This window comes from Temnothorax americanus, unplaced genomic scaffold (genome assembly GCF_048541705.1).
Source record: "Temnothorax americanus isolate GAGA-0224 unplaced genomic scaffold, ASM4854170v1 Scaffold2, whole genome shotgun sequence".
Classification (NCBI taxonomy): Eukaryota; Metazoa; Arthropoda; class Insecta; order Hymenoptera; family Formicidae; genus Temnothorax; species Temnothorax americanus.
The window spans coordinates 9,383,063-9,399,993 of NW_027509338.1; the positions used below are offsets into that span (position 1 = coordinate 9,383,063).

Here is a 16,931-nt window from a genome sequence, read left to right on the forward strand (position 1 = left end):
CACCGAATATTTCTTGTTAATCAATATTTTTAATTCCTCCAAGTGACGGCTCATCGAAACATTAATTAATAACTTTTTTCAACAGAACTCTCGAGAAGCATAATTTTCCGATGATGCGTTCCTATTTTACGCGAGATATATTTTCGCTAATAAAAAAAAAAAAAAAAAAAAAACGGAAAAAAACTCCCAAGGCGATTGGAAAAAGCAGTTCTAGGATAGCGCGCGTGTAACTTCAGAAAATTGACGAGCATCTTTCAGCAATATTTATTACGCCAGACTTCTTAAAAGCTGAAGCCTTGAAGTTTGAGAGTTATTAGATATTCAATTCCACCTCGTCGTATACATGATAAAAATACCTGCGCGTTAAAAAAAAAGAGATAAAAATAAAAGAAATATATGCGTGCTGAAATATCATGAGATTTTTCAAAGACAAACTATTGCTTATTTCTGAGACTGACGAAATAACGGAAGAGATATATCGTTTTTCGACATTTTTTTGGTTCTTGTAAAATGACATATAACTGATTAAATATAGATAACGATATCTTGTATTTCGACATTTTATCATTTTCATCGTTTTGAAATTTATCCTCCACCGATCTTTCCTCATTTTCATTTTTAACAGCGAGATTAATTTTGCCGGAAAGGGAACAAAAGGACGCGCTATTCTCACTAAATTACATCATTCCACGTAAACAAGACGTAAATGCGTAAGCACGTGACGAAACGATGCTGACGTAAATGTTACAATATTATTAATGTAAATGGGAAATTTTGCTGTTGATTGCGAGATGTCTATCGAGAGTTTATCTATTCGTGCAACTGCAAGAAAAGTTATTTCGTTCACTTTTAGAAATGAAAAGAGGTTACGCGATAAACTCGGTTATTTCGACGTAACGTGCAACAGCATATACATAACGTATACGTAGCGGACAAGATAATAATAATTTTTGCGTTTTTGAAACGTTTGCAAACATTTTTGCAAACGCTTGGACGTAATTTGGCAATTTGTTATTTTACACACACAATAAGACTATTTCGTACTTTCTTATAACTTCTGAATGGCAATTAAATTATCAAATATATTCGCTATCTGGATAAGGATTAATTTCGTATTGTTAGAAAATTATTATATTGACCCACTTACTCAACGATAAATCGAGTGTTCCATTTCACCTCATACGCGGTTCACTTCGAAATGCATGCGCGCGAAACGGACTTCTCGTAATCTCGTCGCCTATAATGAGGGAGGTGATCGAGTTGCGGTGATTGAAGCTTTTCTGCATGTGCAAGCACTGCCTTCGGTGAGTCGCATATGCCCCGTCACCCGTCACGCTGTCTTCATAATATATTGCACGATTTAACGTAGCTTTCCATTATGGCACAGTCCATAGTGACTCCAGCGATGTGTGTGTGTGCGATAAACAGTCGGGGGAATGCAATCGCGCAAAATTGTCCCATTTCACGTTGCCGCTCGCGAAACTATCGTTTCGCCAAGAAACCGGATGTCGATAATCACCGACGATTATTACTCATCGCTTCTTGTGTACAGTTTAACCGGCCGACGATTAGTTTAGGTATTTCCTCGAAACTACACCATTATATCAGCAATTTAAGCAATGTTCCTCTTTTACAAAATGATCGATCGTTATTTAATGTGTTATGAAAATACACGTTTGTAATTTCTTTTTATTACAACAGTCTTACTCGTGTTGGTCTTACTTTAACGAGTAATTACGAGTGTTTAATTCGATAATAAATATTTATTTATGGAAAACATAAATTGCTATATTTTCTTTGCAAGGTTACTTTCTTAGTTAACATATTTCAAAATATTGTGTAAACTGTAAACGTACTAAACGGAGAGAGATGATACTAAGTACTCGATTATTAATATTACTTAATTTTTTCTTATCCGTCTTCTCTACGCGTTTGTCGTCCTTTATTACATTAAATTGATATACTTGTCTCGCGTAGATTTCCGTTTAAGATTTTTCCGTTATTGACTACTTCTGGCCATGATAAAAAGCTAATCTCAGATATTGCATTTTTATTATTTTCCGATCTAATGGCTAAAGTTTTTAAAAGCGATAACAAAATTATATATTATATCTAGTTGCGACATTTTTATCATACTCAAATATTATTATTCGTCGAATTTTATTCTTTTACATGGAGCAGTGCTTCTTGCGTGTTTCTTTATACGTTTTTACATGCTTTGATATTTATCTTTACAACGTTATCTTAAAAATTTTATCTGACAAAAGCAAAACATTCCGTTATATCGAGGTGGATGATCGTTGATATAGAAGATAAACTTAAGTGTTATAGACATATTTATAGAATATATATTTCTTTGTTCTTTTGCGTGATTAAAAATCATAATTTTATCCTGCTTTAAAATATTAAAATGCGTGCGCTAACGAAGAAGAATCAAATGACAAGAATTTCTTGCAGCCATATTTTAACGAATTAGGCAATTTCGCGGGGAACTACCGTATTGGGACTTACTGTGACGAAGCAGATGCACGTATACGTATATGACCGAGGACTGTTATCTGCCCCCGATATGGAACTCCTTGTGCCGCCGCAAACAGGAACCGAAACGCGGAAGTCGCGGCCCACCGGCACAAAATTACGCGCTACTTCCTCCGATAGAGAAGCCTACTATCTTCGCGTGCGGGAAGACGCGACTCCAATCTTCGTTCATTATTCTGTCTGTCAGTTGAGAAACCGAGCAGTCATTCTCCGTAGACACGGAATTTTTCATTCAACTCATTTCGGAGATCCGATAATTCGTATCTCGAAATGTATGACTCGCAAGTTGGATTATAAGAGACGATTGGTTCTTTTGAAATTATTTTTAATTGACATCTACCGTGAGATAAATCTCACTGGGACATGCATATATTATTCCAGCATGTTTAAAAAAAATCATATCTCTCGATTAACATCAAGTCGCTAAAATTAAACAGAGCTCATTTTAGAAATGCTTAATCTTTAATCAAGAAATGTGAATTGTGATAAATGTTAAATAAAATATAAAAAATTTGAGTACTAATTGTAAGATCCGAAATCTCTTATACCAGCTATGAAAGGTTTGACGCATATATATATATATATATATATATATATATATATATAGCGCGCGTTCTCTAAAAACTTTAAATATATAAAAGATGAAAATAGACACGTTTCTCTTAAAAAAAAAAAAATATATTGAACGTTAAAGCAGATCTGTAGATTTTTCTCCGTGAGCGCGCTTTGTAAAAAGTAACAAAGGCAGGCATTACGATCGTCGAGATCTCAAGATCTCGGGAGCTATGGCCTCCGTCGAAGTACGGCGCGACGTGGATATTGCGAAATCCGACAATGAAGGCAACGTTCATTCACCGTGATACTCCGCTAGCTTTCTTGCGAAGGACACGTCGATATAGCGAATCGACCTTCGCGGAAGCCCTGTCCTCCATAGAGTACGTTGATTTCGTCCGATATGCTTGACTCCAATTAAAGTCCGACGGGCATGCCCAGCAAAAATTGCAAATATCGTGACAATGTGTTCTGCATGATTTATAGATCGAAAATTTATTTCGTGAATGTCACATAATTAAACGCATGGAAAGCCGCTTTTTTTCACATTATTTCGCTTAGCGTTAAACATCAACATTTTTCTATCATAAACAATTCTCCAAATATTTTTGCATTATTTATAATCACGTAGAAAACTTTAATGAAAAATCCAGATTTTATCTTTTTTTTTTAATATATAATTTTATTTTGTTATTATTATTTGGAGAGAATAAAAGCATCAGTTTTGTTCAGAAGTTAAAATTTTCGGCGACGTTTCTTTATACCAATAAAATTTCGCGTGGATATCATTCGCTGACACGCGCGTACGTTACGTAAATATGAACTCGCGTATATGGAATCTGGTGAGTTTACGTAAAAATCCAAACTCGACGCCGACTCGGCGTTTTGCGTCGTACACCTTGTGCACAATTGAGCCGGACTTCTCTCGTTCTCGTGCAACGAATAATCGAGCTAGCCTTGCGTGGAACGCGCGTCGCATGCGATTTGCGAAACGCAAATCTGCGCGGCGCATAGGATTGTCTGCCTACGCGTTGCGCTTTTGCAGGGATACCGGTCTGAAGTCCGGGACGAGGGAACCGACGAAAAATTCTCGAACCGGTTCGCCGGCTGTTTCATTTTACGCCTCGGATGCCTCGAGATGGGGAGGCGAGAGAGAAGGAGAGAGAGAGAGAGAAAAAAATTAGCTTAGAAGCGGACGCACAGCGTCCGCTCTTCGTCCTGCGAATCGAGACGATCTCGAGGAAGTCGCCGGCGAGAGAGGATGTTATGGATCCTCCTACGCAGAGCGCACGGAAACGACATAATGGAAGGAAATGTTGTAGAAGGAAGATAAACGAGCTGTGTACGGAGGAGAGCACTGGCTCGACATGTTCGTCGAACACGTTCTTAAAACTGCGTCGTATCACGGAATATTGCGTGAAAACTATAGATGAACGCGATGATTTCAATGATGGTCGAGCGATATTGTTAAAGAAATTTAATTTAATTGAATGAGTCCTTCTACGAATAATAAACTCTTATGTCAAGGTACGATAATTAGAGAAGCTATTAAATTCGATAATAATTTTTTATTCTACTAAACCGGCTATCTTTATTTGATATAGTTGTCACGACGTTTCGACCGTTTCGACCATTGATTTTGGTCCTTTTCAAGAGTGAATCTGTAAATTACAAGTTCAATAATTAAAAGCTTAATTAATTATTAATTAAAATTTTCAATGAATTTAAATGTTTGTGAAATCCTTTTTACTGCTTTCATGACTTAGGCACATATATAATGTATAAAGTTTTTCTTATAATAGCTTTATTGTAATTAATGTGTGTTAGTATTTCTTTGACAGTTGTGGTTGTTTAAGTTATAATTTTACATGCTTTTAATTATCGAACTTGTGATTGATAGATTCATACTTAAAAAGACTCAATAAAATCAATGGTCGAAACGTCGCGACAACGATATTAAATAAAGATAGCTAGTTTGTGGTCGAATAAAAAATCATTATTATTTATTTACTGGCAAAGCAATGTCTCATGTTTGGTTCTGTTAAATTCTATGTTCGTCAATCGTATAGGATATATATAATATCGTTTAGATTGTTTACGCCACTTAGAAACCCGTTGAAATTTTTCTTGTGCAATTGGAGTGTCATCATCTTTATATATTATCATTCGTCAACAAAAGCCTATTACTATCTGTTCGATCTGTTTTTGGTATTCTTACGTAAGTTTTCCGTATGATTGCAGTAAGCTTTAGTCGAAATGACGAAAAAATCTGTTGGATTTCCCTCTCGAAAGCATTCTTTCACGTCCTGCCCATAGCAGCTGTCTGGCGAAAATATAACACGGGAAAACATACGGCGCGCACAGGATGCGCATATCCTTTTCCAGATCTTGCTCGTGAAAAAGTTCTTACCTGCTCGTCTGGCGATCCGCTGCGACCCGTACGCCGCTGGCAGGCTATTATTGCTTCTTCACACAAATACTCGGCCGACTAATTCCAGGATGTACAAAGCGCAAGTGATAAACGTAAATAGGAGGGCACAGGAAGCGGTTAATAAAGAGGACGACGAGTGAAAAGATACTTTATTTTCTCTGCGGTTATGGCATCTCATTTTTTATCTCCGTGAAAGTACACATTTGTGGCTAATATTAATGCTGAAATCCATTTAAGGAAGGAAACGCTACACGAGGGTGTAAAATGCGGGTAATTAAGCAGGATACGAATATGAGAGGGAAATACGTGTAGAGTAAAGTCAGTTTTCCAACTTTTTACAATCACGAAAGTCTCGTGACCGCAGCTGATTGTCTAAAAACCGATTTGAAAGATCGTTTTTGCGATAATTTACTGTGGAAAATGCTCGAAAGTTGTTAATTGCGCGGGTGCGAGCGCCAGGGATTAACGGACTTTAAGTCGCGCATTCTTTAAATCGAAACGGTGAGAGGCGAGAATTTATCGAATACATAATATATGTATACATGTGCGAATTCATTTTCTTTCCACGATTGAAATGATGGAGTGTGATTGGCCGACGGTATGCATTAACTAAGCTTAATTAATGCAAATTATGCCGAGCAATGCGGCACGAACTTCGTCGCTCCAAAGTGTGTAGTTAGCATTCCTGGAAGTAATTTATGTGCACGATTTTGCAATGAATTTGTGCTAAAGGTCTTGTTTTGCTTCGCTGCATTGCACAAAGTCATATTTTCCTCATTCAGAAGAATACTTATTTCCACTCGCGATAACATACTGAAAAAAAATCGCGTGTCTCCTTCTCAAACGCGTATTATACTCGCTCTGGAAGCCAATTTGGAGCGAGGCTTGTTTCTATTTTTATTACTGATATAAAATAATCTCGCGATTTCTGCTCTGTTTCGAGATTCCGAAACAGCGCCGACAGACACATCACGGTCGTATATTTACTCCGATTCCGTCTCGTTACGAGGAATCGAGGACCGAAAAGCTCGATGACTGCAACATTTTCACAGAATGGCTGCGTGATGCAGCGGTGCGCGATGACCTCAGCGAAGCCGTGATTTACAATTTAAAAAATGGGATGACGTACCCGAAATGAGTATGACGTATCCCTTTGTGGTATCAGATACGCGCGATAAGATCCACGGCAGAAGTGTGGGCGCCGAGATTGGCGCGTCACGCATCGCGATACCTTCCCGTTTACGTGAACATACGCACGTATCATACGCGTGTATATACGCGTGTATATAGGTACAATGGGGAGCAGGAATGAGTTACATATGTTGCGCGATTGCGTCAGCGGTCAGCGTACAGCCATAAAAAAAAGAAGACGTCGACCCGTGATCCGCGAGGGAAGGTATGTTTCTTGACAAGCGTTAATAATGACGCTGATTTGTCAATACGTTCGAAGGTAAAAAAAAATATATCACAGCTGATAAGACGCTTATAATGAAAATGAAAAATACAGACACGTCCCTCTCTTTGTCTCTCTTTTTTTCCTTCTCCCACCTCACTGCAATTTCCAGTCGACATTTACTGTTAAATATTAAAGGATAAAATTTAAACCCATACCTTGAGTTAAATAACATTTTGTTATTTTTTGATTACTGTGTGCGTAAAAAAATTTATTATTCCGACACAAAAAATAGTATTATTTTAACGTCATTGATTTAATTAAATCAACATTGGTTTGGTTAAATTGTCGATATATTTAATAGAAGCAGTGGCGATCTATAAAAATGGTTAAAAATTACTCAAATTGAGTATAATTTGACGCTACAAATTTAACAATGTGTTGAATAAATTGAAGCGAGAGAAGTCGATTGGAAGTATCCGAACGGACGAGTATGCGAAGTGGCCACGAAAATAATTTAAATTTCATACAAATTAATTAGAGTCTATCTACCGCATCTATAATTTTCTGACGTCGCGTGTCGTTTCTTGTTTCTGGGCTTCTGTTTTTTTTTCCCTGTTACGCAAATTCTTCTGACGTACTGTGTAGATCATTTGCATGGTGCGAAGCTCCTCTCATTCGCGCCTCGACTTGCGTCATTTTCCGCACGCGTGTCCGCGTGTGATGAAGTAACGAGAGCTGCTAATGTAACGCGTACTGTACGTACCGCGAGCACGCAGCGTATACACGCGCGTTGCATTGCACTAGCGGAAACGCGACTTGAGAGCTTTGGCGTGATGACGCAATCGGTTTTAGGAAAGGATCCACCGAATACATAAATTGACGTACGTCTTTAAAAAAAAGCGAGAAAAAAAACACGCGGATGATAATCAATATAAATTAATATAGTTGCGATTTAAAAAGAAAGAGAGAAGATTTTTGGAAATCGTGCTCGCGTATTGACGTAAATGCTTAAATTATAATAGGCAATAAACAACTTTGTTGCAAAAACGGACAGCCATATTTCCATATATCCCTCGAGCCTTTCTATTTATCGTACGAGTTGCGGATGTGCCTCGTTGATTGATTTGCACGAACAATTTTGCCAATTACTAATAATTCACGATTTCTTCGAATCCTCTAAGGATCAATCATCGGCTGATGGGGAGAGGGGGGGAGAATAAAAATTCTGCTCGCGGAAAGATTAGTTTTCATCTAATTGATGATCGATTCGATGGAAACGTCAAGAATTAGGACTAGTTAAGCTCGTTAAGCTTCAAGAATATTAATAGCTGACACACAAACTTCGTCAGTTCATCAGTTTGACTTCAAGCAATGTTTTTCTTTTAAAATGATCCCCTATTGACCAGAAACTTCATTTAAAATTTATCTCTCAAGAGATACTTAATATAAAAAATGAAGAAGCTACGCGATAAGCGGTAGGTTTCCAGTTGAATTTCCATTAAAAGCAGTATATACCATTCGGATTTGTCATTCGCGCGATGACGTCAGAAACGAGGACATTCCCGCGATAAACTGTGCGCTCTTATAAAAGTACGTAATCTACGGAAATCAGGTTAAGACCTCGAAGAAATTTTTTTGCTTGTGGATATTCGCCTAATCAAACTGATTCTGCACATCTGTCGAGAAAAGAATTCAATGGTATACCATCGAAATATCCGCGGTATGCGATAAGAACATGATGAAACGCACCTGATATACCCGAAATGTTTCGTACAAGTTGCCGAATAAGAATTTTTCAGTTGAATCGAATAAAAAAAAAATAAGTGTAATTCCGAAAAGAGATATATATAAATTTATATACAATCTTATCGTTTGGCGTGCATGATTAAATTTTTATTCACATTTTCGGGCGAGTATTTCGCATCGCGATAAATTTCTGACTGATGGTAATAAATGTATTACGCCGGCAGGCATAAAGAATCGAACTTGACACCGTTCGAGGTTTTCCTCGGCTGCAGTGCGCGCATAATCATAAATCTCCGTCGCGACGCTTATCCTTGCTTGGATGACCCAGTTGTGAACGTTTAAATCCCTCGAAGCCCCGAACGTACATTATACGCGTTCGAGGATTTATCGAGAATAACTAAAGGCCGACGAGCTGATCTCGCCGATACGATCCGCTCGCGATCGATACACACTCTGTTAGCGCGATCGGAAAATCGATTTCAGAAAACATTTTTCTGCCGCGAGAACAATGTCTCCCCAACTTATCTTCTCCTCGCCATATCAAGGAGAAGTGATAAAACAAACGTGCGGGCGATCGTTTTAATTTTGCAGTCTATCTCTAAAGGCTTCGCCAAACATTTTTATCTCGATAACGAGGATAAATCCTTAAGCACACGAGCGCGTGAAAGAAACGTGCGGTTTGCGCAAATGAAGTCACGTTCCTGCAATCTTTTGGGAATGTTTTCCAATTTTTATTTCTCTCTCACAAAATATTCCTGAAATATTAAATGAAATATTCCAAAAACCTTCGTGTCATCACGATACGAGTATAATAATGAGTATACGATGCTCATTTGTGCTATAATATTTTTTTTAAGATAACAAAATAGTTGCATCTCGATTGTGTCCAACGTGTCGCAGCATCGTCGCGTTATTCTTAGACGCAAAGACTGTTTGCACGGCTCTGCAGAAAAACATCGGTAATCATAATTGAGGATAAATAACAACTTAGAAACCTTGAATCTCAAGTGCGAGAGTGTCAACTGCGACGCCATCAGTGAACGACGGTTTTATCACGCGGCGATGTAGAATTGCGTCGAATTACGGCGGTAGAGATAAGCGCTGAAACGTGCAAAAGCGTTCTCTCACACGTTCCCCGACAGAAGCGGGAACGGGTGAACAATAACGAACGGGTGTACGACGAACGGCGGATTGATGACTGACAGCGGAGTATAACGAAAATAGAGGAAGCGGCTGAGCAAACGGATTTCGACGATACCGCGTTGAATTGGAATTCTTAAGGCCGCGTCCCGGAAATTGCGTCATCCGCTACACGATCCGCTTCCGGTACCGCGCGCTGCAACGTTCGCACAAACAAATTCCAGGGAGAGATGTTTAAACGTTTCTAGAAAGTCACAACTGTAGCGTCAACTCGAGAGAATTGCTTTACAATTGGACTACATTAAATTCTCGTTTCCCCGCGACAGCGTTTTAACTATATTCGCCGCAATAAATTTGACTCCCGCAAGTGTCAAGGTAGTTGAAAATCCGATTGTAATATTACGCGGCGATAAAAGGTCTAATTGTTGCAAAACGGGTCTTCCGGCCTTATCGTCTTAACGAAAAAAAAAAAAAAAATGAGTCGTTAGAAAATCTGAAAGAGTCATCGTTTTAGCAACATACTCAATGTCACATATATTAAGATATTAATCGGCGTTGCGAAATTTTATTACATAAAATGATAAATCACTATCCTCGTTTTCGGTGAAACGTAAACAGGAAAACAGATAATACACGCTGCTGTCTCTTTGTGTGGTGCAACGTTCGAGAGATAAGTAACTTAAATTCGCGCAAAAAATGCGGCGTTGATCATTACACTCCCTTGTAATTCGATCTGGTTAATCAAGAATAACAATGTTACGAATGACAATGTATTTTGACAAAGAACCTTTGAATACTTGTACATGTCTATAAATTTCGTTTATTTTGATATCTTTCTTTGTTTGGACAGTTTCCTCGACGATAGGGAGTACCATCAGTATTTCCTATTCGTTTCAATCTTCCGCTCCGATCGCGAGAGATTGAAGAGAGGCGCTTTTTTCGAGCAGAACGATGCAGGATTAAGTCGTTCTCGTGGTTAATTTCACGTTCGATCCACCGTGCGAAGAATCGAAAGACGCACGTGGCAGCGATCGGCTCTCTCGAGGTAAATACCGATTACTTTTCGAGATAACGACCGTACCTACCCCCCCGATTTTTCTCGTGGCGGTTTGTAGCACGGCGCGCCTTTGTCGCACGGCCCCGTTGTCGTCGAATCTCTCGGCTAGAGATCACGGCGTCGATCTATTTGTCACACATCCGACGTGGAACACGAAAATCCGGAAAAAGCGGATTTAATGTGAATGGGGGCGCGGAAAAAGCGATCGAAGAATGCGCCGGATGCACGCGGAACGGATCGTTTTTACGAGCGACTTCCGGGGTATATTTTTGCTTTACCTGCTCCGAAGGAACAGGCTGGTACTATACGATTCCGACGCGAGAACGGATCGTGGAGCGAAAAGGTCCATGCAGCTGCCCCTCCACCCCCCCCCTCCGTGTACGCCTTGTATACATTGATCAGTTCCCATCGTTCGGCCAGGCGCCGCACGCTTACCCTTTTTCTTATCCTTTCGCTTCTTTCCCATTCTTCGTAGCTTCAGACTGACCTTAATTGTCGGCGAATGCATTATCGAGAAACTGTAATTGGGATATTTAGTATCTAGTGGATTTCGAATTGTCCACTATAATACACTGTCCTCGGGATAGTAGCGAGCCTCTTTGTCATTTATGTACGCATTCTCAAATTTCTATTATAATCCTTTCGGGATCCGAATCCTTATTCACCGAAAGAGAGACGCGAATTGTGTGCATCTGCCCGTTTTTACGTTTCAGTTGTTTAGTTTCCAAACGAGCGTAAATATAGATCGTACATTCGGAAACTTGAGAATTTTGAATAGGCGAGTTTCTCGGAAACCGATGATGGTAGAATTCTCGAATTGTCATGAAAATCACGCGTCAAGAAGAGGCTCACTTTACACTTTCGTTAGACGGGGCCGCCTCGAGATTTTTACGCGCGTTGCCCAAGATATGATACAGCTTGTTACGACAGAGAATGCCCCTTAGGCGTACCCTTTCGAGATCGAAGACCATGTTAATTTCAGATGACTAATCGCGATCGCGTCATTTATGTGGCACGTGTGACGACACACACGTGAGTTCATTGTCCCACGTCGTGAGACGATTTACCGAAATGCTCTATGTTTCGAAAGAGCGCAACAACAGCATTCATCTCGCGTGTGCGCGGGGCGCATTAGCAACGCAAATTTATTTTACGTCCGTCGTAAAATTTTTGATTGCCATTCTACAGTACTGGCATCAATTATTGCATCACTCAATGAATTTGTCAATTTTATATATATATCATTATATATATATATATATATATATATATATATATATATATATATATATATATCATTCCTTTATGTTTGGCTTTGAAATATACCAAAATTTCTTTTTGAAACGGGTAGTTCAGACTTTATTTCTGAAATAAAAGTTATAAATGTGTTGTTATTACTACAGGGATTGTATATATATTCGTAATCAAGCGTTTCTAATGTACTAAATCTAATCAGATCACCACTGTATCAATTTCTCGTAAATATCAAAGAAATGGATTAGTTTTATCCAATGTGCTTATTTTATCTCGTTACACGTTTGTAGATAATCTTATATATAATAGAAGGCACATATTATACTTATATATTAACGTTTTAATATGTTTTAATATATTTTGCTTAATATTTATTGCCACAGGCTTTGATTACAGCCTGACATCTCCTTGGCACAGACATAATTACATTTTTTTATTGTATCAACGTTGATTATATATAATAACAAATACAGGCTATCGCGACAATAAAACGTTTCACTTACACGTATTCAGTATGTAAAGAGTACTTCCACTAAACTTCTAACGAATGAATAATTTTCAAGATGATGCAATAATTATAGTGCTAGTACTGTAGCTGACGTATTTTTTTTTTATTCCATTAATTTTGAACGCGTTAATTGTATAATTAATTTTTTGCTATAAACGTGCACTCCAAAAGAAAGTAGTGGATTATTCTCTTTGCTTTCTCACTCTCGTTTGTCTAATTATTAGCGTATTGATAACGACAATTGGCATTTCAATTCGATGTGCAACGCTCGAGAGAGACGTCGGAACTTCTTTGAGGTGTGCTTTTTTTCCAACTGGCGTGCACGCGTCTGCGACGCAAATGAGGCCATATTAACGCCAATGTCACTGATGCAATTCGCGCGCAGATGCATACAGGCAGGTCACGATATTTGTTGCACAATCGACGATAGGGACACTCATTATCTCGCGCGCAAGAAAGGCCCGGCGTTAAATCGCCGTACAAGTCCGGAATTACTCGGCTAATTACCGTTGGGCCCGTAATCGAGCGTGCTAATTAGGCATAGCGTTATATCCCTCCCTTGGCGCATAACTGTGACGATTACGACCTAACGTCGACAGAACGATTACGCAAGAGCGCGCAATTTCTTCGCCGCTCGGGGAGTGTCGCGTGGAGCAACGATTGAGGGCGCGTCGCGTCGGTCGGCGGTACCGCGAGTTCTCACGGTATTGAAAACGCAAGGAGAGCTCGAGATTCAAACAGCCTTCTAACCGAGAAAAATTTTGTCGGAGCCGTGCGCGCGCGCGCGAGGCAATTAGGTAACGATCGGTGCGCGATTACGAGCGTGTAAACATCGATCGCGCGCGTTTACCGTGCCCTCACGATCTCCGGTCGGATTTGGCAATCTCCCCCGTGGCACGCTGTAGGCCGCGGAAGGATTTGGCAATGAGAACGCAACAAGAAATCGAAGAACCGCCCGCCGCGCCGCACCGGATATTCATTGTAATCATTGTTCGCTGAACCTTCGGCAAAACCGAAGGTGCCATATCGTTGTTGTTCTCCGTCTAACTCTGTAAAACTACTTTTCAAAATCTGAACGATTTTCCGGACGTGCGAGTCTAAAAACGAACTTACTTTTGTTCTCCTTGAACATTGTAAAAGATGAGAATATATAGGATCGCGAGAATGAACGAAGATATATTGACGATAAAGTTACGAAAGCTAAGAATCTTGTGTGAACTATATTATTGAGTATTTTTTTGTTTTAGAAAAATAGTAACCTATTTACCCATTTTCAGGAAAAGAGTTGACGAAACATTCTCCGTAATTTATGCACTATAATTAAATGAGACTTATACGCGTTTCATTGGCCTTGGCACATAAAATTTGTCTCGGCGCAAAAGTAGTCTTAATTAATTATCTTGACTGTCTAACGTCAAGTTTTTAACTTTGCTTCTATGTAGGATACTTCTACAAAAGCTTCCCTAGAAGCTCACAACTTTTGATAATGAATATTTATGAGCACTTGACTCATATCACATGTCCGACATATCTTTTATATGTCTTTCAATATCTGGCTCGTTCAACTTCAGGAATTTCTTCAGCATTTCTACAATCGACTGGCAATGGCAATTCTTATTTTTATTATTTTGTAATCACCAATGACAGCCGGATCATTCACAGCGAAAATTTATCGATACTTAATTTTTCACGCTCCATCGTCTGGCGATCGAAGGCTACGATTATTTGGGTCGCGGACACTATAACGATTAACCGTTCGGTCCTTCCGCTCTTTAGATCCCCCTGACCTTCTCTTGCGGCCACTGTTCTCTCTCTTTCTCCCTAACACTCTTTCTGCCACTTTGCCGCTCGTTAGTGTCGTCATTGTGTTGTCACCATCATCGTATAATACGTACTATTGCAATATTACACGCAACACCGTATACTACTCCCTGTCACACACCGAATTGAGAAATGGAACTGAGTTGAGTAATCCATTTCATATGAAATCAGATACTCCAGTTTTCGAAATCGTGTATTTGCCTTAACCCTTAAGTGCGCAGCTTTGCATATATGCAAAGCGACTTTTCGATGCTCCGGCGCGTGTACTCTCCCGTATCAAGTTCGAACTGAAAACACGCAGCTTTGTACATCTGTAAAGGGTTCAAATTAATAAAAAAAAAAAAAAAAAATGTTTAAAATATTTTTTTACAATTTCTTAAGCAGCTCATTATTTATTTAAAGAGTATTCAGAATGCGCTATATGAAAAATTGCGCGTTTAAGGGTTAAAATGTTTGAGCTTGCATGTATATATTATACTATTATATTGTATGTAATTATATTCTATGTAATATACATATATTACTAACATTACATATTATATATTATAATACATTCAATATTGATCTATATATGCAATAATATGTTCGTAGCTGTGTTCATTTTTTACATCCACACCACATGTTTGCGTATTACAGCAACGTTGTGCGTTTGTTGTGCGTTTACAGATTTTTTCGGAAAAAATAGAAAACGGAATGAGCGAGAGCGGTGCCGGCGAAAGCGAGAAGAGCGAGGAGAAAACGGATCCGGGCGCTATCAGACACGGGAACTTCATGAATTATTACCAATTCCATCCTGCGGAAGAGCGCGTGCGGCAACTTCCGCGTGGCGTGTGGCAGCGGCAACGGGTCGCCCATCCGGCCCGGAAATACACGGGTCTAGACGTCGGCTGTAACGCCGGGGTAAGAGCAGCGGCGCGGTCGCGGGCGCGGCGGCACAGCTGTCGGGGGACGTATGGGCCAGCCAGAAACGAAACGGGATGACTCCGGCCTTCGTGATCCGAAACTACAAACGGGCGCGTCTAATTTTGGTCGACTTTATCCCCATTCAGCTTTTCGCTCGCGCATCAGGCATCCGCTTCCGGAATTCGTATCCTTTGTCCTTGTTAGAAATTTCCTGTACGCGTTCATTTGCTCTTCCTCTCTTCTCTTCGTCCCTCTTTATATTCAAGCTAATACGTTTTTTTTAATTATACGGAATGCCTCACAAATGTTGCATTTCCTCTTAGCTGGAGATTTCCTCTCAGCTTGTGGATAGCTCGAAGCGGAACTCCTATTAAGAAAACACGACGTCTAACTAATTTCTATTCTATTTCTATTCCATTCTATTCCATCTAATTTTATTCTAATATTTCGTAGCTACGAATTTAAATTAGGAGATGCAGATTAGATATGTTTTACCTCGATGAATTCAACCAGCAACATATGTTTTCAATGCGTTGCTCAAACGTTAAATTTCAACTTCTTTGTGTGTCTTAATTTTTATTTAAATATTCAAATTTATATTTGTACATGTTTAAGAAATATGTACGAATAACGATACTCCGTTGATTAGGCAAAAATCCATTTTAGATTAAATTCCGCAATCTGTATATAGTGTTGAAAGGGTACCGCATATCTAAATCTTATTGTACACGATGCGTTTTGCAGGATCTCACATACGTTCTACGCGACTTCCTCGAGGAGGCCATGTCGCAAGATCAGCCCGAGATCTCCTTAATCGGCGTGGATCTCGACCCGATCCTGATCGAGAAAGCGCGCGAGCGCAATCCGCGCCCGGATCGCCTGACCTTCGAGCGTCTGGACTTTTTGTCGGAGGACTGCGACGAGACGCTGAGGCGGTATCTGGCGCAGCTCAATAAAACGCGATTCGACGTGGCGTTCTGCTTCTCGATCACCATGTGGATACACCTGAATCACGGCGACGACGGTCTCGAGGAGTTTCTGCGAAGGGCCTGCGAGCTGGCGGAAATGATCGTCGTCGAGCCGCAGCCTTGGAGATGCTACAGAAACGCTGAGAGAAGGCTACGAAGAGCGGGATTGGGGGACTTTCCGCTGCTGAAGAAGCTGAAGTACACCGGCAATCCGACGAAGCACATAGAGGACATTCTGCGGAGGATCTGCGACTTTCGAAGAGTCGCCGTTACCGCGGGCAACGAATGGGGACGCATGCTTCTGATCTACGAAAGGAAGCATCGGGAATCGTAAAGGATGTGCGCGATTACGTGCATTCGGATCATAAATATCCCCGGTACATGAAATTGTATCAATTGTGAATGTACCGCATATGCCGCGTCATTTCTAAATATTCATACGTCGTAACTGTGTATGCGTGCGAGTGTGTCGACATAGCGATAATCATTTTTTATCCTTGTAGATAACGACAGGAAATGTGTAATTATAAAGCTTTTCAAATTCAAGCGTATGGGATTTTTTGTACGTGTGCCACGTTTTAGCTGATTATGTTCTTCCTGATGCTTCGTTCATTTTT

At 39.8% G+C, this 16,931-nt stretch overlaps 1 protein-coding gene and 1 long non-coding RNA gene across 3 annotated transcripts in view; one reads left to right on the forward strand and one right to left on the reverse strand.

The window, feature by feature from the left end:
- Positions 1 to 16,860, forward strand: part of LOC143897116 (putative RNA methyltransferase CG11342) — a 24,288-nt gene extending 7,428 nt beyond the window's left edge. For both annotated transcript variants that reach the window (XM_077405453.1, XM_077405454.1), the window contains exons 3-4: positions 15,110 to 15,343; positions 16,091 to 16,860. In XM_077405453.1, coding sequence (XP_077261579.1) covers positions 15,110 to 15,343; positions 16,091 to 16,648 — 792 coding nt within the window. In that variant the 3' untranslated portion in view covers positions 16,649 to 16,860. The remainder of the gene's footprint in view (positions 1 to 15,109; positions 15,344 to 16,090) is intronic.
- LOC143897121 (uncharacterized) overlaps positions 1 to 16,931 on the reverse strand; it is a 109,155-nt gene that overhangs the window by 33,781 nt on the left and 58,443 nt on the right. The gene's annotated exons all lie outside the window — the stretch shown is intronic.